Source organism: Daphnia pulex, chromosome 8 (assembly GCF_021134715.1).
Source record: "Daphnia pulex isolate KAP4 chromosome 8, ASM2113471v1".
NCBI classification, from domain to species: domain Eukaryota; kingdom Metazoa; phylum Arthropoda; class Branchiopoda; order Diplostraca; family Daphniidae; genus Daphnia; species Daphnia pulex.
In genome coordinates, this window is record NC_060024.1 from 10114198 (window position 1) to 10139644 (window position 25447).

Sequence of the window (25447 nt, forward strand, 5' to 3'; positions counted from 1 at the left end):
GGAATAAGGTAATGTGCAATCGCTCTTACTACTGCGTGTCCATATTATTTTAACTATCGTCTGAATCTAAGAAATGATTTGTATACCTTATAAGCAAAAACCTGAATTTAATCCAGTCGTTAAATTCGGGTTAATTCAAAAGATTAAAATTCCTAATTACATTTGACCTTAATAGTTGCAATAAGAGGCTGTACACGCATTTCCTGTACCAAAAGAAAATGAACGGCCGCTTTTCTTAGTACCGGCAAGTACAACCAATTACGGTTTGGTTTATAGAGGCGTGTTGATGCTGGAGAAATAGCTTGCTCAAATGAGAGAACGCTATTCCCGGTATTGTGCCGCTATATTACCAGACGCGGTGAAAAGCAAATTCCGAGAGCATCGCCCATTCATGTTGCGTGATAAAGAATGGCTGGAAGAATGGTCCCTCTTTTTCAATGTTTCTCTTTTTCTTTCTACTATTTTTACGAGTTCCCTGACTTTTGGCTAACCTTGAATTTATGACTGTTGTTTGTAAGTCGGGGTCTTCTCTAGTTATTACCGAGATAGTATGCGCGATATGTTTTTTTTTTCTTTAACTTCTACCACCGAAGCGAATGCAGAAGCACAATAAAGCTTGCCGACATATACGGTTCTTTGGCTGCGAAAGTCTTTTTGAAATCTCACTGGAAATTTCCTCGAAATCCCTCCCATTCGAATTTTGCTCATATAGAAATAAAGGGAGTGAGAAAGAACACGATTTATGCTAAAATCTCTTTTTGGCCAGCAGAGGTTGGAAAACGTTTAAGGATCTCATTGGTTATTTACGATGCGTCGGATGATTGCTTGATTTTTCTTTACAGAATACCACCATATTACGTATCAATATCATCAATAACGTATGAATGCCAGATCCGCCTGTAAAGCTTTCGCATAAAACTCGACACAACGGCACGAAGTGTGTGTTAGTATGATTATGTTCTTCGCGTGACTAGTTTGTATAAAAAAGGAAAGTCTGTATCAATAAAGTAAGAATGTAATAATACCCAGGTAAAGCTCATCTTAAGAAACACACGAAACATTAAATATCTAAAGAAGAACCGTTCTCTTCCCACCGCGCTTGGCCCAAAAATGATTCACCATCCCGTCAAACTCGGTTATTTATACATGCACGTAGAAGCAATTTGAATGGATTGTAAGGTAGATAAGTCACGAAGGACCACATTGGAAGGCTGGTATAAATTTACAAAAACCTACTTTGTCCGCTTGGATGGAATTGTAAAAGCCACGCGATCTCTTTTCTGTATGCGGGAAGAATTATTAGACTTCCGAGCGTTTAAAAATAAATTCAACTGCAAAATGGAATTTGAAATATTTCTTTCGTTCGCCGCGATCTTCCAGTTATAAATGAGACCGCCATGGGACGTCATATTAATCACACTCGCCCCTGATTTACATGCGCCTTTAGTTCTTAGTTATGGCAGAGTTAGTCTGACAACTAGGAAGAAAAATGTAAAATTCCGCTTAGAGAAGCTGAGCTACTCGGTTAGGATTGCTTATCGGAATTTCACCTGGTGCGCCAAGTTTGACAAATTATGATGTAGGTCGCATGGAAAATATTTTATGAATTTGCTGAATATACACTAAACTAGCATTTAAAAAAAAATCAATACTTGACTCTATCTGTTTTGTTTGTTTTTTTTCGAATTTCACCCACAAACATTTCCGCACGTGACTACAAATTTAGACCATGGCAGAGTTTGTGACGTTCGTTCGTTGTGTAAGCACTCGATATCGATCAAAAACTTTGGAGAGTGAGGGAATGTTGATATCCACCCATTTGGCTGCTACGTCATCGTTTCCACAAGTCACTTTTCTACACACGCCCCTCGCCCCTTATTTTTGAGGGCATTGAACGAATTTCCAGACGAATTTTTCACAGCCACGATTTTCGTGATGCTGAGCAGTTCGTCGAGTCTTCTAGTCTTTGGTGGAATTTTTTTATTCGAGATATCGCCTGTTGTCTGTACAAAATTTGGTGTCTAGAACCAAGTTTATGGGTTCAATAACTTGTTTAAAAAATTAAAGTGTGGTCTCTTTCGATCCAGATGGTAGATTTCACTTGACCAAAGTTAACATCATGAAACGGAAATTATCTTATTCACGGGATATCGGCATCTTTTCCCTTTTATTACGGACGATGGGAATCGATTGGATGCGACCTAACTTCTTTTAAACGTCGGTTTGTTAATACTTACCTGTGCTCGCCCGTGCTTACCAAGGTGCTTACCTATATTTATCCACGATAAGTTTATATGCTCGTGATGCACTTCTGAGTTATATTTTTAGAGTAATGTAAGAATCGTGCATTTCAGTGCTAAATGTGGCAGAATCAAAATAATTCTACAAATTCTTCTCTAAAATATTTATTAAATTTTCATTTTGTCGTTGCTTATTATCAGAAATAGATGTTCAGAAACTACCATTTTTAAACTAAGACAGAAAGTAGTGATAAAAAACTTTACCACCTATCACTGTCCCCCCTAGTCAATGTTGATGAATTAGACAGTCATTTTCAAATCCTCCCGCTATGTATGCTAGTTGTTTCAAAATCTCTCACTAGATGACTCAAAAGTCGTTTTGTTTTATATTTATTTATTTAATTTGCATAGTTCAATTACATTTTAATAAATTAAGTAAATTAATTAAAGAAATATTTCTGATTTAATGGAATACTAAAACTTACTAGTATATCAGATTTTTAAATATTGTATTCGGAAATTTGGACGCCATGTTTGAGCCAAGTCACTTAAATTAAATCAAATTTAAGATACAAAACCATAAAGAAAAGTTAAAATACTGAAAATTAAGAAGTTAAATTTAAAAATTAATAGAATACGTTGTGAAAATCAAAGAACTTCTCGTATTTTATGTTTAATTGAGTATTGTTTACAAGATCAATGAAAACATCTGGCAGCGTCGTGGTTTCCTGTCATTTTTTTTTGTCAATTTTCGGCGTGGTTTCTATGCTTCTTTCCCACAACCGTTCTATCCACGCAGAGTAGCACTCCTCGTCTTTGTCTCTTTCAAGTCTTGAAGTCTTAAAATCCCAATCAACAATGGCATCAGTATTCGGTAAGTTTATATTTTAACCTGGTCTTTCTTGTCATTGCATTTGTATTGTGTGCCATCGTCATCTTGTATATTTTTATTTAGTTGGTAACATTCCTTATGGCGTCTCTGAAGATCAGCTTAAGGCCATTTTCAGCGAGGCCGGCCCCGTGGTCTCATTCAGGTAATGAAATGCTCTTACTGATGTGATTGTAGAAACATTATTTATATTGTGTTTGAATTAAATTTAGGATTGTCCAAGATCGCGAAACTGGTCGTTCCAGGGGTTTTGGCTTCTGTGAATTCCAGAGCCCAGACTCTGCTCAGACTGCCATGAGAAACCTCAATGGCTATGAGCTCAATGGCAGAAGTCTGCGAGTTGACTCTGCCAACCGAAAGTAATTGCACTTGCGAGTCAACTGCACCACAGAAGATTGCTCTGCTTTCCATGCTGCGTCTCCATTTCTATTAAGATCAAGAAACAATGTTTAAAAAGGATCCAATAAATCAATTCTTTTTCTGTCCCTTTGCAGTTTTAATGTCCAATTGGCATCCCAACTGTCCACTTCATTTTTATCCATTTTCTATTGAGATAATTTCATAATTCTTCAGATGGTTAGTTTTGTCCCTTTTTCTCTGACGTGGCTTGGATTTGGTTATGAGGGTTTAATTGACAGTTAAGATTGGCTTAACGTGGTTAAATCCTTAGTGTACGGAAAATTTTTGGCTACACGTGGTCCAGTTCAACATTCTCACATGCTTACTTCTTGTTCGGTTTCCATACCCGCATAATAAACGAGGCAATGTCGTATAATTAAAGTTTCCTGTGAATCTAGCTAGATTTAGAAGTTAGTTCAAAGCCAATGCATAAGCAAATCTTATCGTTAGTGCCCTTCTGTTATTCAGTAGGTGAGTAGAAAAATTTGAAATTTAGCTTCAGTGCTTGTCTAGTTCGGAAATAGGGCAAGTAGAGAAAGTAACGATAATTTTCTTTGGATAGTGAAGCAACATGTTGAACAGGTTATCTGGTAAAACACCAAACATGGCGTAAAGTGATAGAAAACGTAAAGCTTCCCCAACAGGTTAAAAGTTGCGTGCGTTTTAAGGAAATTTGCTTTAAAGAATGTGTCGAAAAACACTGAATAGAATCTCTGTTAGCGAGTAAGTCCGTAAAACGTCTTTACACCAGTGTTTGTATAAGGAAGATGTTAGCCAGGTTAAAACTAGTGAGGCGAGACGTTAATAGCAATTTATGTTGCATTGCTTTGCTGGTCCACGTGTTTGATAGTGTCCACTTTCCTTAGCTATAAACTCTTTATTTGATTCAAGGCTTTAGTGGTTTACCATGACTACCAAGTACCAACACACACTACTGTCTAGATGCTGTTGTCGATCCGCCCTAACCAATGGTTTTTGGTTAAATCAGCGTGCTCACCCAATTTATTGATTTCATTAAACTCTTAATTTATTTTCATGGTGTAAGTTACAGATTGGCCGCCAAAGTGGACGACATCGAATGCACTATATCAGTAGTGCTAATTGACAGCTCTATGCACCGACTGTATGTCACTTAAAATCTTTCTATCAATTTTACAAGTATGCTATCATTTTAGATATTTGTGTTAGCAGCATTCTACAACATGGATCGCTTGGTGATAAGTTTTCGCGTATCAAGAAAAGAGCTGCATGTGAATACTTGGAAACAAAATTTAACAGGTTGCATGCTACGAATTTACACCATCTCTGATATTCGGATATCAAATCCGAAAATAAAGTAAGTATCTAATTTCTTCAACTACTTAATTTACAAAAAATATATTAAACCAGAAGCCGTGTGATATCTGAGAATGGTTAGATAGATTTCCGTTAAGTTAGTTCAGATTTCCACTCGCAAAATAAACCTTGAATCACAAAGGGCTGATGCAAGTGCATAGATGAGAAACATTTGAATACTGCAATGGTAACCAAGAAGGTTTATCGATGAAAATGAATGAATTTTTAAAAGCTTTTTATTGATTTCCCTTGCATCAACAGGTTCGTTAGCAATCCAATGCGCGTAGTAAATATGCAACCAAGCACATGTTTAAATGAATGGCGCCATCGCGTGCACTATGTTTACAGAAATAAAACGTTTCGCTGTCAAGGTGGACTCACAAGGTCGCCAAATCTATCATGTCCCACAGGTGGGATATGGGGGGCGTTTCTTTTCTTGCCTTGCATTCTTTGTTGTCTCCATCTCATGGGAACAACTCGGAAGGAAATTCCAATAGGATAGTAGGATAGATATACATGTCTAGTGTATTTTAGTCAGTGTATAGTGATTCATCTTCCAGACTGGATGGCCACATAGCAACTGTGAGCACGACACTGCTATTTTCCCTTTTAGTTAGTTCCTAGAAATTGGATTGGAAACTGTTAAATCCCATCAGGTAAAAGTTTATTATGTACAACTTTTTAAAAATTATCTGTGCGTCATATATTTGTTCTTCTGACGCAGAAGAAACACAAGTGTGTATGCCAACTGATCACGTTAAACTTAAATTTGAAAACAAGTTGACAGAAGACATTTATCACTACAAAATAGTTTATTGTATTTTTTAATTGTATCACATCAAAGTAAATTTTCTTGTCATCGACCAGGTGTTCTGTGCTGGAATTTTATTAATGACCCATCGCCGCAACTGTTGAAAATGAATTTGCTGGAATCCAAATTGTTAACGATGTCGGTGCTTGGGCTAGTGTCAATTTTTCTTGGTTTATTACCTGTGGTGATTCTAAGAAAACTAGGTCTTACACCGACATTAACTGGCGATGTCATGTCACCGTTTACCAAGACGGTTGTCTCGGGAATGTTGTGTTTCGGCGGAGGAGTCTTAATGGGGACGGTATGAATTTAATTTAATTTTTCGGCGCCTTAAATAAGTAATCATAGTCTACATTATTAGGGATTTCTCCACATGTTACCGGAAGTCCACGAAGGATGGCAGAAATATGCAAAAGAAAATGGAATCGACATTAATCTAGCACTTGGTATTGTAGTCATCTGTGGAGGTTTCTTTCTCGTCTATTTTGTGGAGGAACTGGCGCACTTGATGGCTGATCGTCATGCCCACAACAAGGAGGACGTGTCCATTCACCGGGCTGTTTCAATTCGCGGTTGTCCGGTTAGTCTTGAAGGTCCAGCTCCTCCTTGCGAACCTTCCGGTTGTCAAAAAACGGACGGAGACTCATCTTGCCAAGGCTCTACCATCTGCCAACTAGACTGCACTGAAAAGGAATTTTGTAGAGACGTTACCGAAGGAGAAGGATGTTCTTCTTCGAAATGCTATTCCAGCAAAGCTAGTAGCGCGTGCTCTGCAATTCACAATAACTTGGATCCCATTGAAAGGAACGATGGATACGGGACATTCGGACCCGCAGAAAGCAGCGTCCTGCCGCAGGAAAATAACCACTTGGTGAACCGTAATCCACATTCCGGAAGTAGTCAAAGGTAAGATATTTGATTTAAATTGGAATGAAAAGGTTTTAAAATATGTAGTGGTTTTTGTAGCTTAAAACAGAAACACTGGGTGAAAGAAGTTAATAACACAACACTGCAACGTTCTCAGTCGGGTGGTAATCACAGTCACGATTTGCATCATCATCATGGATTGATGATGGGCAATGGACACTGCGTTGGAGCTCCGCTAAGAGGATTACTTTTCATCGTCGCTTTATCGCTACATGAAATACTGGAAGGAGTAGCAGTCGGTCTGCAGAAGAATCAGTCCGGCGTTTTGCAGCTTTTTGCCGCTGTTGCCAGTCATAAATTCGTCATCTCGTTTTGTGTTGGGCTGGAATTATCGACCAGCGGTGTCAAAGTCTTAATGCATACCATTTACATCCTCGTCTTCTCACTCGTTACTCCATTGGGTAAGTAACGCTTTCTTTAACTAGACGACAACGGCATGAACATTTTAATTTTTTCGGATCCTAGGAATCGGTATTGGCATCATCATGACTTCTGCCAGCTCCGGTGATGAGAATGTGACTGATTCGCTGAGCTCGTTAATTATGCAAGGTCTTGCCTGTGGAACCATCCTTTACGTTGCTTTTTTCGAAATACTCGAGCGCGAACGATCTAAATCCACCGTTGGTTTAATTCAGTGGACACTGCTCGTTTTGGGATTCTTGGCAATCATGGGACTTCAATTATTAAGTAATATTACAGCAACTAATAATCTTTGGCGTTTTGATAACTAAATGGAAATTTGTATTTAGCCACGGAATCAAATTTAGGTTTGGACGACACGAAATTGAATGTCACTAGTCAAGGAACGTGACCACACAATTTAAATTGGCCGTTTGTTTTGAATTTTTTTTCTCAGTATTTTACCTTACTTCCATATTTTATCGATCATGGACAAACAAAAGCAAAGGAGAATTTGCTATTGTGCACAGTAAAGGATTAGGCGTGATCACTATTTTTACCGAACTGTGCATGATCTCATTTTGATAGGAAATCGTTAGCTTTATAGAGCCTTTGTATGCAATAATTACGAAACCGAATGCGGCGTACAATACAATTTTTTTTTATCACACAGGAAATTTCTCAATCTCAGACTCCCACGTCTAAATTCATTGATAAAAGAATGTCGATGCGATATACGTTGGTCTAACGAATCAAACAACGTTGTCTAGAGTTAATACGTCGACCATTCATTATTTTATAACCCATTTCCTATATTCCTTCGACAGAGTTTAGAAGAGCATCACCACGCATTCATAATACGCGAATTAGGGTATCAACATCACACAACAGGTAGGCAAAACAATTATTTTAATTAGTTTGTTGGCGGATACTAACAATTACTTATTAACTCATTGTTTCGTTGCCGTAATTTAAGGAATGGAGAAAGATTTATCCCCTTCAGTCCACCTAGAATTGGGAATAAAGAAAAAGAGAAAGTCTGGACAAGAAACAGAGGTTTCCCATGGACATTTTATTCCCAATTCCCGAATTACACGTGCCCCACGAGTGATACGCGATGGCAAAGTGGCCGTCATCTATCAGCCCCATCACGGTCTTGGTTGGTACTCAGAACATAAGATTGAAGCCCTTCTTTTTGCTCCCGAGATTGTTTTCATGATTGAACAAGAAGAGTCAGGTTCGAAAGTTTACGAGTATTGCCGCAGCATGAAGTACGGCTGGAGTGTGATGGATACTATTTGTCATGGTCTCAGCATCAAGTGGGTGCCCGTTTCGGAAGAGTTTCGAATCCACGAGAGTGACGGAAGAGAAACAGTTGTTTTAAAATCTACTGATCAATGGTTTATTGCTTAAACCATGCTCATTTGATTGTACAAGATTAACGTTTTTTAATATAAATAATTGAGCAACGTCATGTGCGTTGTAAAGTAGGTTGATAAATGTTGTAATAACATTTCTTATTATCGCCCATCCCCCATGTCAAATAAGCACCCAGCCCATAAGGACATAATAAAAAAAAATTAAACATATCACTAATAGCCAAGTGCAATCGAACGTATACAAAAAACAAACTACAAGTCACTTAAATAATGCATGCCATTTGATTTTTCACACACCGCATATCTATGTAAAGTACGGCACTGAACTAGGTTTGAACATGGATTACAAAAATCAGGTTCGTCAGGTCAATAGTTAACGTGTTGGAGAACAATGTAATTTAGGACCCGGAAGTAATGACAGAATATGGAATTATGTATGGAATTATGGATAGAGTTTTCAAGGTGAAATACAAGGTGTTAAGTCTTCTTTCTCGAAAATAGATGGCGTGTGATTATTGTGTTTTTCTTAGTCGTCTGCTTACTAGGTATTTTCATTTGAACTAAACCTTCCTTAATGAAAATTGAAAAAAAGACTTTGTAGATTTAATAAAATTACAAATGTAATTTTTTTTCAAACTTGTGTACATCATATGCTTTTTAATAACACAGCTATGTCTGAGTTTGAGTTTCATTGCTGTCATGCATGTGGTTTTGTTGCAGCCAGCTCTGGTGAAAGTGAATTTGGAGCTGCTGCATGTAGTCTATGGAGCAGGTGTAGTCCTCTGAAGTGTGCAAGCATTACCTAAAGTGCAACAGCAATTGAAGAATTAATTGAATGGTAATTGAAGAATTCGAAATGGTAATTTGATTGAGATCTTTATTGGTTCATTGAAACTGGGAGTCTCATTGTTTTATTAAAATGTTTTATTTAGGTCACAACTTCAACTTTGTTCTAGTAATAAAAGTTTTGCTTCTAGAGTTTTTTTTGAAAAGATAGTCACCGGCTTAATCAGCTTGTGCTGAGTTCTAATTTTTCTTTCAATTAAACTAATTCCCACTCAATTTTACAAACTTTTGACGGTTTAAAGAATTTTCTGTTGCTTGGATTCAATCTAAATTTCAACTCAAAATTTGTGAGTTAAACTTGCCATAACTATTTACTTTTTTTTCTTTCTTTATATGTTTTCTTTTATATCTGTACATAGTTTTACTTAATTTTCATTATTAATTTTCGCTTTTTACTCACAGGACTTGGTGGCAATGGTATGCATCAGACTGCTGTGCACAGTCTATAGATCTGGTGTGTCATCCTGAAACTCATAAGCCAGACCTGAAGTGGAATTGCATGAAGACTTCTTGAAATGGTAATTTTATTGAAATTATGTTGATTAATTTCTCTAAAAATAAGCTACAGATTTATTGGTTGAAGACTAGAGTGAGAGTAAATTCCTTTGTTCACTTTTGTAGAATTTTAAGTGAATTCTGTGTACATGTGATTTACATGATTAAAAATCATCTTTTTTATTTTTTTAGTAATTGGAAAATGATTTTCCAATTACTATTTCAGTTAACAAGATTTTCGGAAAATCTTGTTAACGAATAGTGAAGACTTCTTTGTAAAATGTCTTGTATTAAAATAATTTTGAGGGACTGCTTAATTTAATTCAACTTTACTCCTGTTAATGGGTTGAAACATTAGATATCTGTTGATTCTGTTCCTCAATATAATAGTAATTTCTGTTAAAATAGGTTTAAAAGCCAGGTAAAATCTCTTCTTCATTGCTGTCTAACACAACACATGGTTTTTTGGTTTCGGCCAGCCGGTGCAAGACTGCAAGATGTTGTCTTTTGTCTAATCAGGTTCAGCTGTTGCATGGAGTCTGTGATGCCGCTGGTGATCTGACAAATATTGTTGTACTTGTTTCTGATAAGTGTATTGTTTGAAGTAGTCTATGATGTAGACAAGTGCATATTATCTTCTTTTCTGTGACCCTGTTTCCCTTTCTATGACTAATCGCTCCCCAGCAAAACTGGTCTAGCACTCCTCTCTTCTTCCTTGTCCAGGTCATCTCCCTGGGCACAGTCAATCAATGTCTCCCCCTGTCTTGATAGACTGAATTTTGCATGGAAAATTCAACATTGATAATATTAAGTTAAAGAAGGTAAAATTGATATTTGTGATAAGGGATGATAAACATGTACATAATAGTATCAATACGATTTAAACAGCTGCATTTTCTTTATGAAATTATTTTATTAAAAAATTATTTATGTATATTACATATTTACATTTCCCAACTTAATGATTTGTTTCTTTTCTAATGTTTTTTTTTTTTTAAATTGATTTACAATAATATGTACTGCACCAACCAATTAAATTAAACATAAGAATCATATAATTTTGTTTGATGGCAGAGGGCCTGTTGCTTTCTCAACCGCGATAATCACACAGCGTTATTATTTGTTTGCCGCAGAAAGTTATTTTATCTAGCAGTTGTCGATTGAATTACTCGTAGATCATGAGATCAGGTTGCTTTGCAGTGCAATACTGCAATTACTGCATGGATTAGATTTGAGTGACAGAGTCGGAAAAAAATTGACAAGACAGACAAAGTAATGGACAACACATTGCATTGTGACACCAAGGGCAGCAACAGCAGCTTCAGCAACAACTTAAAGCACCCCTTTCACCATCTCCTCATTAGGCAGCATCTCAATTAACAGCGTGAACATCAATGGCCGTCAAAACCTTATACAGAGGAAAAGAAAGATTTATCACAAGTTAGGCAAAGTGCAGAGTGACAGGAATGAAGTTAAAAGTTAAAAAGGTGATACCGTACGTAAAACCGGTCAAGGTAGCAGTATACGATATTTCGTTACCAATCTGGAATCTCTAACATTTGTAGAAGCATGTAGCTATGCACTCTTCATTGTGGAAGCATTATACCTTGGGGATTTCGTCTGTTGTGATGTGTGATGCTGACTGTACGTGGTGGCTTTTTGGTGAAGACGAGATACAACCTTAAAGGGGAGATTATGACGTGAGTATCACAGTTATTTGCCTTTGTTTGTTAGTTCTTTCAAGTGACTAAGTGAGTGTCAACGAGCTATAGTTGACATTGTTTTGTGTTTTCATGTTACTATTAGAAGTTTCTTTTTTTGACGCTAGACAGCATAGCTTTTGATAATTTTCCGCTCAGTTTAAATACGCTTACTTTCCACATCTTTGAAGAATTTTCTCAATGCTACTTCAAAAAAATGTTGGGTGATTACTATTAGTTTCTGTTTCAGCAACAAAGCTCACTTGTTAGATTTTTAATAATGTGTTTTTTTTTCTACTTCCGGTTTTCAAATTTCAGTCAGTAGTTAAGTAAATATTCATCTTACGCACAAAATAACCACATATTCGAGATCCTCGTCAAATTTGTGGTAAAGTTCATGTTTGTTTTTCTACGTACGCGTACTTCCGGTTTCGAGAATTATCCTGAACTATAGTTCAGGAAAAATCTCGATTTTGACCAAAATCTGGATTTCACTTAAATTACACCTAATCGACCCCAAATTTTACGTAGATCACGAATATTTGGTTTCTTTTGACGACAGCTCAATGGTTAAGGCGCTATCGCTTACTTCCGGTATACTTCCGGAAAATTTGCATAAAACTAACAAGTGAGCTTTGTTCTCTGTAAAATTCTAAACACTTCGTACTAATTTTAAGCAAAGAGAAATGGTCTTTTTGATTACTTTTTTTACTTTTGACTATCTAAGGCCAGTCCTTTAGATAGTGAGTTTTGGCCGTGTCAAATAGATGGCGTGAAAGAATGTTGTGTCAGATATGGGCTTATGGCGGTTCGTTGTCAAAAGTTCAGTTACAGCTATCTTCTTCGAAAATTACCGATGAATTCGTTGGTAAATTGACTAGATTTCCTGTACAATTTGTTTGGCATGTGTTCTTTTCCGTTTATGTGTTTAATAACATCATTATTTCTCATCCATTTCCAGGAGGAAATGTGAAAGGTGCATGTACTGTCAACTATTGTGTTAAAAATCCTGGTATCATACTGAATATGTCATCCAATTGACAGAGTGGTAACAACCAATGCCAGCTTTAGTAAAGTATTGCTGGAACATAGTCTTCTCATCTTTTATTAGTATTCATCACTGTTATCGGCTGAATCATTCTATGGGACTTGCCAGATCACCAGCCCCAGCATGGAGCAATCTCTCATTCCATCTTCTAGAGAACCTTGGATAACTGATTGCTGGTTTCATGTGTAAGTTCACTTTTCATGTCACTGAAATTTTTTCGTAGCAGTCTCGTATGTATTTTAAGTATTGATCTGGGCTTAAGTCTATCTAATGTTTAAGAGACGACTTCAAGTGTATACTGATAACTGTTTATTTATTTTATTAAGATCATAAACACCAATTACATTGACATGAGCAAGATGACTCATTTTTTATTTTATGTACAGGTTTTAAATTACAGGTTTCTCAATTGGCAGACAGACAGACTTTATGAGAAATCATGTTCTTTCAAGAGAAGGACAAGGACTATACAGTCAACAAGGTTCCTTGTTTGCTGACCTGTTGGCTGCTACCCTTGAATCTCCCTTTTTACTTCCTTACATGGCCCTCTTGATTTGAGGTATAATTGCTTTCTGTCGCTACAATCTTGTTTGAATATTATTTTCATCCAAATAAATGTTCATTCTGCTTACAGGGCAATCCTTCGCTACTTGTCATGGACTTCATCTTCATCATTTTGGTGAAAATCAACAAGAGAATGCTATAATACAAGATTAATATGTGTAGTTAGATAAATTACAAGTGCATATCTGGGCTCCCTTCTTTTCTGTGGCTCCGTTTCCCTAATTAACCAACTATTCCTCAACTCTTTGCTCTTTTTCCTGTTTCTCTTAACCACTGGCTCCCTGGTCGCAGTCAATTAAGGCAGTGTCTCCCCCTGCCTTGATTGGCTGCCTGCAAGTCCTATAAATCAATTCTGGTTGTTGGATTTTCTAATTCCACATTCAGAATAACACTGTATGGGACTTGCAAATAAAGACAAGTTTCGAACCGGACGGTCTGTTAATTGAATTCTCGTATTTTAACTACATTTAAATGAATAAATTAATTTAATTGAATTAAAGTATAATATATTATAATTAAATAAATTAAAGTTAATTTATTTATATTCAATCGATTAATTTATTTAATTAGATTTAATTAAATTAAAAGTTTTCGTCGTTAGTTGGTTTTCAAAAATATCATTTATTTTAGATGTGTAATTAAATCATAACAAAGCAATTGTATATGTGGTAATAAGTTAACAGATACTTCAGAATATTTTAACATAGGACAAAGTTAGCAGATGGAAGAGTCAGGGGTAGGAAAACAGATGTTAAAGGAGCAATTTATCACAGCAAAAAAAAAAAAAGAGAAGAGTTGAAATTATAAAGTGAGCAAATTGTTCTTGGGAGGATTTCACTCATAGCCTTCTAAGTTTCTACAGATAATGCCCCTCATCACAATTATCACAACAGGTTATCAACCACCGAGAGGGGAGAGTTGGTTCTGTTTACTTAAGGAAACGGGGAGGGAGAGAGCATAGATATGCACTTCTAATTCATCTCCATTTTAAAAATTTATCAGTCTTGAATTTCAACAACCTCTCTTCAATTTCAACTATGGAAGGACGGCGAACGATTAAACTGAAACGAAAATCGAAATTTCATTACAAATCAATAATAAAATGAAACCTTTCAACAAGTATTACCTCAACGCCGGTACAAGAAGCTAAAGATGTCATATCGACGAAATGTAGCGGATAAAATGATGCTATGGTTATCAGCCAACATTGACTATTTTCACCAACTGTTCAACACAGCATGAACACAAGCTTAGGCAAATAACACACGGACACAGTGTGATGATGAAACTTGAACTGCTAATCTGCACAAACTCCATTCTAGTACATCTGCCAACTGATAAATGACTGAAACCAGCACACTACAGCACACCATGAAATCCTACACAGCAAAAGAGCATTAATGAACCAATAACATGTTGAAACATGAAAATAAGATACTAATAATAAAATTTACCAAATGAAGCAGAAGATTGAAGTGATATTTGACTTAAGCTTACATAAAGTAAATGGTTTACACTTAATAGTAAAGTCAGTGATTTACTTAAAATTGAACTCAAATGAGAGAAAAACCAATCAAGAAAATGATCAACAATCACCTCATGAATGCTTCATTTCAAGTTTTAAATAATGACAGGAATTTCTACTCTGTTTGATAAAATAAATTACAACTCTTTACAAGAACTTTACACACAAGCAGGACAAGCTGTCTTAAAAGGAAGCACGAAATATCATGTCTCTTGTCACATCAAGAAAATAATGCTAAGCTGCTTACCCACTTAATTTATAAAAAAATATCATTACCAGGTTATTACCATTTCAGATTTCCTGATTTCATCACATTATGGTCTTGCAATATAGTAGAGACCCTCTCATAGCCGCATCTTCATGACACAGCAGCGACCACGTGCAGAAAGGCAAGATCTTCGACATGCTTTTACAAAATAAGGATAAGTATAAGAAAATGCACTTTTCGAAAAGCAAAAACTCTTACGATTCACTTACTTGCTTTGGAGTTGTTTACTTTCGTTTCAGCTTGGTCGAATGGCGTGGGAACACTTCAATCGTTTTAAATGTATAAGCGACAAACACCACCAGCAACACATTCCCGTCCGCTGTCTCAAGAGCAAATGGAAGAATCTCGTCACTCACTCAAGAGCAGACACTCCGCCACCTGGTGGACAGAATTTTACACACTTAGTGAAAAGCGACAGATTTAAGATTTCTCAATCTTAGCAGAAACGAACGACTGAATGGCCCATACTTAAATGAACGAACGATCGGTACCAGAGTCTGCATTCAACAGCTCACCATCTGAGTCTGATAACACCAACTGGCAACACCAAATCCATTTGCACAATAGACTGCCACAAAGAGGCTTAGACAAGAGGCTGTAATGCTACTAGGGGAAAAAACTCAATTATTATCAGAAAATAAATTCACTCAATAAAGTCACTCATGTGTGACATAAACAAAATGACAGAAGCATAGTTAAACTAAGCCATCCCTAAAAATTACTTTTACATTACAAAGAAATTAACAACTGGCACTTTTAACTGAAAAGTGAACAGATGTAAAGCAACAAGCTAAACAAGTAGACATCAACAAAGTTAATGAGTAGCCTTACTGTAAAAAAAAAGTTTATCAAAATACTTACTTTAATCTGTTAAGAGGTGTTACTGAATGTGACGAAAGCTACAACCCATACAAGTTGCAAGCCTGCAATGGGAACACCTTTTGCCAGCTGGCTGCAAAACATCCATGTGCGCACAAAACTAAAATGAAGAAGCTCAGACTTCACCAGCCTGTCAATAGAAAAATAAAAACTCAATTACAATCAGAAACAAACCATCAGATAACTAAATGTTTAATAAAAATTGATCAATGAAATTACTTTAACTGTTCTAAAGCATTTCAGTATAGTACGAAACGTACAGCTGGTACATGCAGCACAGCCAAAGAGACGACATTTTGGGAAAATGTACAGCGTTTTCAGGCCACGTGTTTAGATAGAATTGCCAAGTATAAGTTGAAGGCTGTAGCATGCCTGTAATTTCGCCACACAACAAATTTACAACAATTAATGACTTTAGATTTAAAGAATACAAGCATGATACAATTGGAATCACCTTTTAATATCAGGAAAGTTTTACATTCTCAAACAATGTCTTGAAAAGTAATGGCGGAGTCATCTCTTCTCTGATAATCACAGCTCCAGCACTGGATACAAACTCACACTCACAAGTTAGAAGTCACAATGTGAAAACCAGCAGAAGTCGTATACAACTAGCGCCACTGGTGACCTGAAGTGAAGTTCTCCCTTGCCAAGTTGCAATAAAAAAATCATTATTTTTCTAGATTAATTATTAAAAAAAAAAATTAATTATGATTAACCAATAACCATATAATAATGATAAGCATAAACCCTTAAAAAAGCCTAAAAAAACATCTAAACTTTATTACTTTGATATGGAATTTCTGTCTGTTAAAGTCGTATCGTTAATTGGGAAAAGGTATTCTTAGTCTTAACAGCCTTAGTAAATTAGTTGTGTTTTTCAAAACAATTGCTTACAATTTTTCCTTTGATTCCGCTTGAACGAACGAGGAATTTTCAGTCTTGAAGCAGCCTACTTCTAAGTGGTCGCGTGGTCGCGGGAAAGGTTAAGGTATTCAAACAAGACCGATTAGGCCTGTCCGAAATGCGCGACTTTAAGCACGTAGTCCATATTTTTAAGTCACATTATGAACTATAGTTATGAACTATAGTAGAATATAACTAATTGGATCGATTATGCATAATAAGACTATAAATATCTCACCTTTAAGAAGCGCCTGAATGCTGGAGTGTATGTTAATGTGGAATTACCCAGCCGTAATAATATGCAGCGAGTCAAATTTTCTCGCCCTCTTCCACTCTCCATAGATATTTATATCTTCAAACATGTGAAGTAATAAGTACCGTATTTATGAGTATGTACATTGCAAATGACGTTATGCCAAAGCGACGTCAAGTGATCTATATACTCCACTTGCGCATCGGAGTGCTTGAAACCGGCGTTAAATTTCGTTACGATTCTAATTTCTCCAACCTTGTTTAAATAAGGGAAACGAGTCAAAAGCTTTAGGTTAAACAGCGAATGCCTTTCATATGTATTCATCGTTTGGTTCACGTTAGTCATTTTCTTTTCTCGAGATTTTTGTGGCGTTTGGTTTCTCTGGATTTTTGTCTTTTATTATACACAATGCACGACAAAGAACTTTTTGTCTTCATCTAGACCCAGTCAAACGGATGATATCAATATATATATACACACATATATCTCCATTATCCTTTGAGTTGAATTCATTTCCAACTGGGTTTAAATGTAGTGCAGTAGTATAATTTAGCGGCACACTATACTACATACGGGGACATCATTTGGTTATGGAAAATGGAGAAGTTGCGGGATGAATTCATTATATGGCTCTTGCTTGCTGTCACTGAGCGAGAGAGCAATTCGAAGAAAGGGGAAACAAAAGCCTGTCGAGAGGAAAAAGGAACTGGAAAAGTCCACGAAATCATGAAGGAAATAAGAAGAGTGCTGGGGAGATTGTCTTTTGAAATGGAGAAAGACCGTTGGAACTTTTATCTTGTCGTTTGCCGTGATGAGGTCAATCAAAAATACACACACACACACACACATAATGTAAACCGAGGAATATTTTACGTGTCACAGTTTACATCCGTGAAAGGTTTTTTGGGCTTTTCTTATTTTTTCTTTTCTTCTTCTTCAGACAGAGCGAATATAAATTACAATAGAAAAAGGATTACAAACGGCATCATTTACATACAGCATAATAATATCATAATCTATGAATGATTTCACCGATTCAGTGTTGCGCGAGCGAGCAAAAATTGAGCCGAAAAAAGCAAAAAAGAAAAAATAATAAAAGAAAATGTTTCTTGTCACTTTTGATGTTGATTGCACCCCCAAACGGGACGGACACACCTCGGCGCCTAACTCAAAGACAATCAGTGTGTGCGTGCGTTGTTGGTGATGTAGACGACTAAAGATATTTGGTTTAAACATTCTTACATTGTAACAGACTTGTCGCGTATTATATGTTGTATATATATAAATATATAAAAGAACAGCAGATTCTTGGTTCGCTTAGATTGATGACCGCCAACACATTTTGTTTTTTGTTTTGGTTTGGTTTGTTTAAGGAGAATAGTTGTCATACGCAGTTATAGCATGTGCTGGGGTGTGAGAGTTGATGTGGAGAAGGAATATTGGCCCAACCCCCGGCCGACGTTTAATAAGAAGTGTATGGCCGGATCGCATCGTCTGAGAGCAACGAACGTTTTTCGCCAATCTGATCAGGATCGTCTTCAGTCGTCCTCGTTCTCGAAAAACAGGTACGTCCCCCAATAAGCGAAGTTGAAGAGAGCGAAGACCACGGGGAAAATGATGCGAGACATGACGTCAATGCGCTTGGAACGGGATGGAAACTATTTGAAAAAGAAAATAGGGGAAAAATATATGAGAAATGAGAAACCATGTCTGCCTAAGAGGCAGTATATTAACGATATTTTTCATTCAAGTGCACCAGGACTCAAGATTGAAACTTGTATGGACGAAATATGAAGTTGTGGCAAAGCCGAGCCCGTCCTTACTTTAGAGATCCACGACCTCCAGCAACTGCTGCTGTGATGGTGGCCGCTACCAGCGGCCAAATGGAACTCGTAGCGTTTGTCTATAGCCATCGGGCACTCACCTCGTAGGCGAGGTAGGGGTTTCTATAAATAAATATCAAATTTAAAAAAATATAATTGGCTGAACTTTGAAAAATCTTGTCGTCGTCGTCCTAATTATTTACCATGTACGCAAATGTTGTGATCCCGTCGTCCAGACGATTATCGCTGACTTGTTGGGCTTGTGCCTGGGCTTGAGCGGCGGCTTCGAAAGCCGCTTGGCGCTCTCGTTCGCGCTCCATTTCCCACTGGCGTCTCTGTTTCTTCAGTTTCTCCCGGTGGGCATCTGATCGTGAAGCGTAATTCACCAGGGCGAACTCCAGTAGGGCCCCAAAGACGAACGTCAGGCAAACACCAGTCCAGACGTCAATGGCCTGAATCCCGATTTCAAATGGATCATTAACTTTTCGCCCTTTCCGGCCATACCCCCTCCACTTCCAAAAAATAAAGGGGGGGATATTCACGTAATAGCCGCTGCGCTCCCGTTGCATTTCTCTTACAAGCTATTGACTTGGCTGAGTAGTCGACTGGGCCTGTGGCATGTCGACAAGTAAATCAACTTCTTTGTTGATCATATACCTTAGTGTAGGAGACGGGCGGCAGTGAGTTGTTGATGCCAGTAGTCTGAGTGGCCATGGTCAGCAGAGTGGTGACCCCGAGCGAGACGCGAGCCGGAACGGCGTTGGCGTCCAGCCAAAACGAAACCCACGAGACGATGACCAACATGCAGCAGGGAATGTAGATCTGGATCAGGTAGTAGGAGAACTCGCGTTTGAACATCAAGTTCACTTTCAGGCACGAATACGCTCCTATAGGGAACAGAACAGAACAGATCAGATCAACAATCAAATGGATGAATGAATTGCGGCAACATTTTGATGATTTTGGCGATTGTTTTCAGTTATCCGACTCTTTTGTTTCCCGGTATTTTATTCCGTTAGAGACGCTCGCCATTTTAATTAGGGGCACACGTGGAGGAAGCTAATCAGAATATAATTGGATTGCTTCTTTTTACGGCGCGACGTAAAAGAGTTTTCAATTCTTGGATATATAGCAAAGTTGGCACGACGCCATTATCGCCAACGATAGACGAATCACATTATTATTAGATAGCACGCTCTGTGTAGTATATGTTTAACAGGAAAACACACTGCACCGGAAGGTTGCTGACGCTTGTTAACGAAGTTACCCCCCAAACTGATCACGTTCAAAAACATCTTCGATGAACTACAGCAGTCGGGATTAATAATTCAATTGCCATTAACCGTTTCTCCGCGCGCGATCGATTACTTTTTTCCCTATAAACACAAGAGTCTCAGACACATATTATTTCCCTCACGTTTTTCATCTTATTCATTTCGGAATTTCCGTCAATCATATTTGTTTTTTCTCTCTTTCTTCTTGCGACGGAGAAACAACGTTGAAAGACTCGCCGTGTATACACGAGCGCTTATCTGTAAAAGAGCAGCAGCTCGACGTTTTTTAAAAAAAGAAAACAAACATATAAGAGACAAAGATTGGACTGGCGGAGAATGACAGCTTTCCGAAACGGCCTCAGAGCTCTTTCTCTCTATACTTTTTATCCGTCTCCCTTTTTTCACATATTGTTCCTTTCTTTCCCCTCTCCCCACTTCCATATCTTTTCCCACATTTCTCAAGAATCCCAGCAGTGAAGCATTCAGTTGAAAATGCGTGTATAGTAGGGCACACAGTCAAAAAAAGCTTTTCACAGAACGTCTTGGAGATGTCTATTTCGCCAGCAGATGCTTGCGGGAAATGTTTAAATGCTGATGCATTTGTATCTAACGCAGGCCGGGCTTTTAGCAGTATATATAAGAAAGTAGTTTCATATTCTCCGGCACGGAGCCAACACATGTTCGTATCATTTGACTCTTTTTCCCATTTTATCTACCGACTCCACCAAAGAAATCGATATTGGAAAAGAATATGGAATTCAATTGATATCTAGACGTCTAATAACCGTTGGGGACTGTTTTTGACACGCGCTTTTACCTGTGTTGGTAACACTGTGGCAGTAATCAGCTTCGTAGCGCTCGAGCATGAACCGAGGCAGATGCATGTTCTTGGCCACTTGTACAGGATCACCTTTCCTCCATTGGAAAACCAAATCTTCCGTGGTCCAACCGTCTGCAAGTGAACAAAAGAAATCTCAATCAAGATATGTGTCACAAGATGGATGATATCGTTGTCAAAGCAATCGTGATGACAGTATCACTTACAAGAGATCATGAGCAGAGAGCACATTTGCCGATCGAGTGGGTACAGCTTGAGGTTCATCGGGCATGAGAGTGTCAAAGAAATCCTAGACGAATAACATGAAAAGAAACCGATTGAAAATAAAATGAGATTCATTGACATCATGCCTATTCAGCGCCTGGATATTCAATCGGGGAAAAACAGTTTCAATGAACCCAATGCCCCTCACAAAAAAGAAATCGACGTACGACGGAAATAAAAAGAGAAAATATTATTCCGCACGACGGCAAACATCATCAGGTAGGTGGTTATTTCTGAAGAGCCACTCTGTTGTGAGGCGCCACATTGTATGGAACTGTACAAGTTGACTGACAGTTTCTAGTCTGCATTATATTATACCTGATGCTGTAAAGGACGTTTCCATTGGGAAAGATGCGAACGTAGACGTTGGGCACGATGATGTTGTGAAAATGTCCTTCTCGCTCGTTGGAGAAGAAGAGATCGGGCATCCAGACCTTGTCGGGATCCGTCAGTGTCAGGTACTTTAATTTACCTGCAATATTGAAACAGTCAGTGTGTCTGTGTGTATAGACAGAGAGTCTCGCTTTCCAGGGAGGGTTATCCAGCTAGCAGTGAGTAAATATGTATGGATGTTTACAATATACAGCGCTGGCTGGGAACTCTATTACTGTGCCCCGAAAGGGAGTAGTACCCGAGAGAGATCCTACAGACGGAGGGGGGGTGTAGAAAGGAGGGGGGGAGCCTGGCCGGGGTAAAAAAAGAGAAAAGGAGTGAATGCGTAGGCAGAGATGGATGCGAGGAAACATTGATTCCCTGAAAGCAGTCGAAGCAGTACTATAGTAGCACGGATGCTTAGGAATTGTCTACTTTTTTGTTCCGCTCCTTTTCTTCTCCCTCCCAATCCCAGTCTTGTTCTTCTACTTGCCCCGGCTGTTGTGCGTTCCTTTTCCGGCTGTTGACGTACGCGAATATCCCCCTCACCCATTTGCAGATGACGTCGTGCAAGATTTATACAGTCAACGTTTAGATTGGGGGGTGATAGCGGATGAATTCGCGGAAAATGTAATCACCAATATGGAGGAGGAGAGAAAAGCACCAAATGCAATGCACTCGGAAGAAGAAGAAGAAGGGGAACCACCACCATGATTCCTAGATTGAAGAACAAGAAGGAGTTGCTGCTGCTGCGCTGGATGTTGTTGTTGTTGTTGTTGCTGTGTATGCTATCTCCGGTTTGGTGAACAATGCGCGAGGAGAAGACGCGCTTCCTTAAGACTTTGGGGACTCGCCCGTCGTTTGAATATTTCAAGGAAAGTTATTCAAACTTCCAAATTGTTGCGGCATTGTTGATCATGGAGCAGCTAGCCAATCTCTCCAATCTTGACTCCCCCCTCATATACCCCCGCTCGCTCTATTTCTCCTGCCTTGTACAACTCCCAAACTTGCCCAAGTTTAACTTTCCCCTTCTCTCTCTCTGTATTTGTAAGAAAAATAACTCAAGGCTCCAGTCCTATATACTGCATTAATAATAAGCCGAATAAGTTTACGAAATATATAGTTATCAGGTGCTGCTGCCGTGTACATCTCTAGGAGGCAGCCGGGAAGTTTTCTGTTCTACAAACCGAGATGATTTCGAATGGGGGGGCGAGGCCAAACTCACCTCTGAAATCGTCGAACTTGAGGCGCTCATCCAGCCATTCCTCCCTGAAGGTGATGGTGGTGCTGTACTCCTGTCAAAAGAAGAGAGAAAAGAGAAAGACATTTCAAAGTTAATGTTGCACGCGTAATGGGCTAAACTTGGCGCAGAAATGATTAGACGCTGCCGCTGCCGAGCACCAGTAATGAAAGGAGGTTTTGTGTTGTGTGTGTTGCCATGAGATGTGGATTGAGCCTACACATACACACGTCGTCTCCCGCGGCTCCTTCAACTTCTACCGTCTCCCGACCAACAGCCTCGCAACCCGCAGTCTGACAAGTTGGGGCAAACAACATATGATGACGTCGGAGAAACCCAGCAGCAGACCGTCATCTTTCATCAACACCGACAGTTTACTACCTCTTGCGCCAGCAGAGCCAGTGCTCAGCTACAACACACGAAAAAAGGACTGGAGAGAGAGAACTCTGCGAGCGGGGCTTTTCTTTGGCCGATGAAAAGAGTTGTCTAGCCTACAACACACTATTGGCCGAAAAGATTTCTTCTTAACCTACTACATCTCGCCAAATAGCAAAAATTGAAAGAAAAAATAAAGAATGATGGAGAAAGCAAGTCCTTTCTGCCCACGTTTTCTGTGAGCTCGAGGTGAACGATCCAGCCAGTCATCCATCTATGGCTGGTAAATATATATCTAAATGTATATGCATGCGAGTCGCTTGTTCAAACAGGAGCAAAAGTCCGTTTTGAAGGGTGATTTGAGGCAGCGGCTGCGTTGGACATTTGGAGAAAAAACGGGCTGGTGGAAGAGCGGAAGAGATTGAAAGCCGTCGCTAGACGTGGGGGTTCTCTTATTTTGATAAAGACGGATGAAAGGGGTGACGAATAAAGAAGAAGAAAAAAGTATCTCTAGCTGGACGGACTAAGTAAGCGCGGGCGTTGCAGAGTGGGCAAACACGGCGGCGGTCCATTTCTATTACTCGCGCGGAGCGTGCGGATAGCGACTTATTCCGAATAAGGGGGGAGAGAAAAGAAAGGGAGAACCGTAGTCGTCGTCCATCCGCCATCTATATATAACAGGGCGGAGGAGCGCGAGGGTCATTGAACATGGGGGCAATCTTGAAGATGAACCATCGCCGTCCTTCTTCTTCATCTTCTCTCCCTTTGGTAAATAAATGTGACCGACCCCAAGTCATCACGCACAGTACATATATACACACTCACCCACCCAGTCCGAGACCGGGTGTGTGACTTTGACACACACTGCATGTCCGACACAGAAGAAAAGAAAAGAAAAAAAAATCTAAAGGCCAGAAAAGAACCGACGGTGCAATCCAATTATGATGGACGGGAGAAAAGAAGAAGAAGAAAACAGTGGGTAAGAGCATGGGGCAGAGTTTGCTGCTCCTGCCGGGGACTTGCTGACTGTCTATACTCCTGTCAGAAATAAAGGCGGATGTAGTACTATAGGAAGGGGGAAAAAAGAAAAATGCTAGTTCGAAAAGTGGGTTATCTCGCTTGGGCATTCAGTTCGGGTTGCACAGCTGGGCGAATGATCGAGCTTCTTTCTGGAATATACCGCAGCGTGAACGAGCGGCCACTTTATACCGTAGCGAAACCGGGCGGGAGGGGCAAAGGCCAGCAGCCAGAAAAGGGCGATCTGCTCTCACGTACTTGCCCACTGTCCGTGTACACGTATAGACGGATACAGTAGCGATACTCTTGAGGTATAGGCTATAAAAGACACAAGAACCAAAAAAAAAAGATCCAACACAACTTTACAGAGCGCTCGGAAATGGACGACCCGCGGTTCGAGACGTTATTAACAGGCCCGGTCTGTTGGGAACGGCCCAGAAAAAAGATAACAGCTTCCAATCCTCCTTTGTCAGGCTATATAAGTATGCCGGACTTGTTCGCTCTGCGTATATTGTTATAGTACAGGTCGGGATGAATATTTTGTCCGTGATCCCCCTACAAACAACAAAAATAAGAATGAGGCCAGCGCTATAACTTTTGACCAGTCCCTGTAGTACATTTCTCCGAGAAAATGTTATGATGGAGGGGGGAAAGTATTTATAACTTCGATCGAATTATCAAGACATCTGGCGAGAGTCCTGCCATGTTCACTGTCTTGTCACCGTTCACCAAATGAAAATGCTGACGCGTTGACAGACCCGCCGAATAATTGAATTTAAAAAAATAAAAAAATAAATAAATAAAAGTGACGAGTATAAAGCACGCTCTCTTTAGTTTAATCGTTTTAAACTTAAACTTTGGAGTTTGCAGATCTCTGTGCGGAATCTACACTCACCGTGTGAGAGATATGTACCTTTCATGTAGACTATCCTATTTCACTTTCTCTCTCTCTCTCCATTCAGCTTCGCTCTCTCAGTTCGTAGAATCCTAATCGCCGGAGCTATTATATATGTGCTGGATAGTTTGCTGCTGTTGCTGGCCCCAGCCACACACAGTATATAATACAACACACACTTCCTGACCGCTCTCTATAGATCCAACTCGTCTTTTGTTTCACTGTCACCTTGTATATTTATCTTGAATGATATGCTCTGCGGGTGAACTTGAGTGCTTGCTATGACGCAAGTCTGCACGGGATCTGCCCCCCCCCCTCCCCTCAAGGCTAAAGAGATCCAGTTACCACAGTCACTACTGACTGTATATACTCGTCAAGGTTAGTTTGCCCGTTCCAGGGATAAATGAATTGTCAATTCAAGATGGGCATCTAGCTCAGTTCATTTAGGTTAGTAACGTTAGATAAAGCTTCCTGGTAGCTTGTGCG

The 25447-nt window shown here is 38.9% G+C and overlaps 3 protein-coding genes and 3 long non-coding RNA genes across 13 annotated transcripts in view; 3 read left to right on the forward strand and 3 right to left on the reverse strand.

Moving 5' to 3' along the window:
- Positions 1 to 2954: 2954 nt before the first annotated feature.
- On the forward strand, positions 2955 to 3614 carry LOC124200119 (cleavage stimulation factor subunit 2-like). Its single transcript, XM_046596235.1, has 3 exons — positions 2955 to 3114; positions 3196 to 3274; positions 3342 to 3614. Exons 1-3 carry the CDS (start codon positions 3099 to 3101, stop codon positions 3490 to 3492), a joined length of 246 nt encoding a protein of 81 aa, XP_046452191.1. The 5' UTR covers positions 2955 to 3098; the 3' UTR covers positions 3493 to 3614.
- Positions 3615 to 5376: 1762 nt separating this feature from the next.
- Positions 5377 to 7670, forward strand: LOC124200114 (protein zntC-like). The gene is made up of 6 exons (XM_046596226.1): positions 5377 to 5519; positions 5731 to 5975; positions 6036 to 6580; positions 6641 to 7002; positions 7067 to 7288; positions 7351 to 7670. The coding sequence occupies exons 2-6, from the start codon at positions 5781 to 5783 to the stop codon at positions 7410 to 7412; spliced, it is 1386 nt and encodes a 461-aa protein (XP_046452182.1). The 5' UTR covers positions 5377 to 5519; positions 5731 to 5780; the 3' UTR covers positions 7413 to 7670.
- A 1670-nt stretch (positions 7671 to 9340) lies between these two features.
- On the forward strand, positions 9341 to 13531 carry LOC124200121. Of its 2 annotated transcripts, XR_006877160.1 has the most exons (7): positions 9341 to 9512; positions 9628 to 9743; positions 10129 to 11420; positions 12382 to 12468; positions 12532 to 12653; positions 12855 to 13027; positions 13103 to 13531. It is a non-coding gene; the product is annotated as an uncharacterized LOC124200121 (long non-coding RNA). The 2 variants fall into 2 exon arrangements; XR_006877159.1 differs by having other exon boundaries at positions 12382 to 12653; positions 13103 to 13479.
- Positions 10528 to 11666, reverse strand: LOC124200122. The gene is made up of 2 exons (XR_006877161.1): positions 11327 to 11666; positions 10528 to 11128 (listed from the first exon to the last, which is right to left on the reverse strand). It is a non-coding gene; the product is annotated as an uncharacterized LOC124200122 (long non-coding RNA).
- Positions 13532 to 13671: 140 nt separating the features above from the next.
- LOC124200123 lies at positions 13672 to 16267 on the reverse strand. Of its 3 annotated transcripts, none has more exons than XR_006877163.1 (8): positions 16159 to 16267; positions 15924 to 16076; positions 15687 to 15834; positions 15294 to 15428; positions 15035 to 15203; positions 14845 to 14963; positions 14159 to 14411; positions 13672 to 14093 (listed from the first exon to the last, which is right to left on the reverse strand). It is a non-coding gene; the product is annotated as an uncharacterized LOC124200123 (long non-coding RNA). The 3 variants fall into 3 exon arrangements; XR_006877162.1 differs by having other exon boundaries at positions 15294 to 15431; XR_006877164.1 differs by having other exon boundaries at positions 14834 to 14963; positions 15294 to 15431.
- Positions 16268 to 17149: 882 nt separating this feature from the next.
- LOC124200124 (glutamate-gated chloride channel-like) overlaps positions 17150 to 25447 on the reverse strand; it is a 32855-nt gene continuing 24557 nt past the window's right edge. For all 5 annotated transcript variants that reach the window (XM_046596237.1, XM_046596239.1, XM_046596236.1 and 2 more), the window contains 8 exons: positions 22660 to 22729; positions 21381 to 21534; positions 21005 to 21087; positions 20778 to 20912; positions 19344 to 19573; positions 18890 to 19138; positions 18687 to 18809; positions 17150 to 18521 (listed from right to left, as the gene is read on the reverse strand). In XM_046596237.1, coding sequence (XP_046452193.1) covers positions 18402 to 18521; positions 18687 to 18809; positions 18890 to 19138; positions 19344 to 19573; positions 20778 to 20912; positions 21005 to 21087; positions 21381 to 21534; positions 22660 to 22729 — 1164 coding nt within the window. In that variant the 3' untranslated portion in view covers positions 17150 to 18401. The remainder of the gene's footprint in view (positions 18522 to 18686; positions 18810 to 18889; positions 19139 to 19343; positions 19574 to 20777; positions 20913 to 21004; positions 21088 to 21380; positions 21535 to 22659; positions 22730 to 25447) is intronic.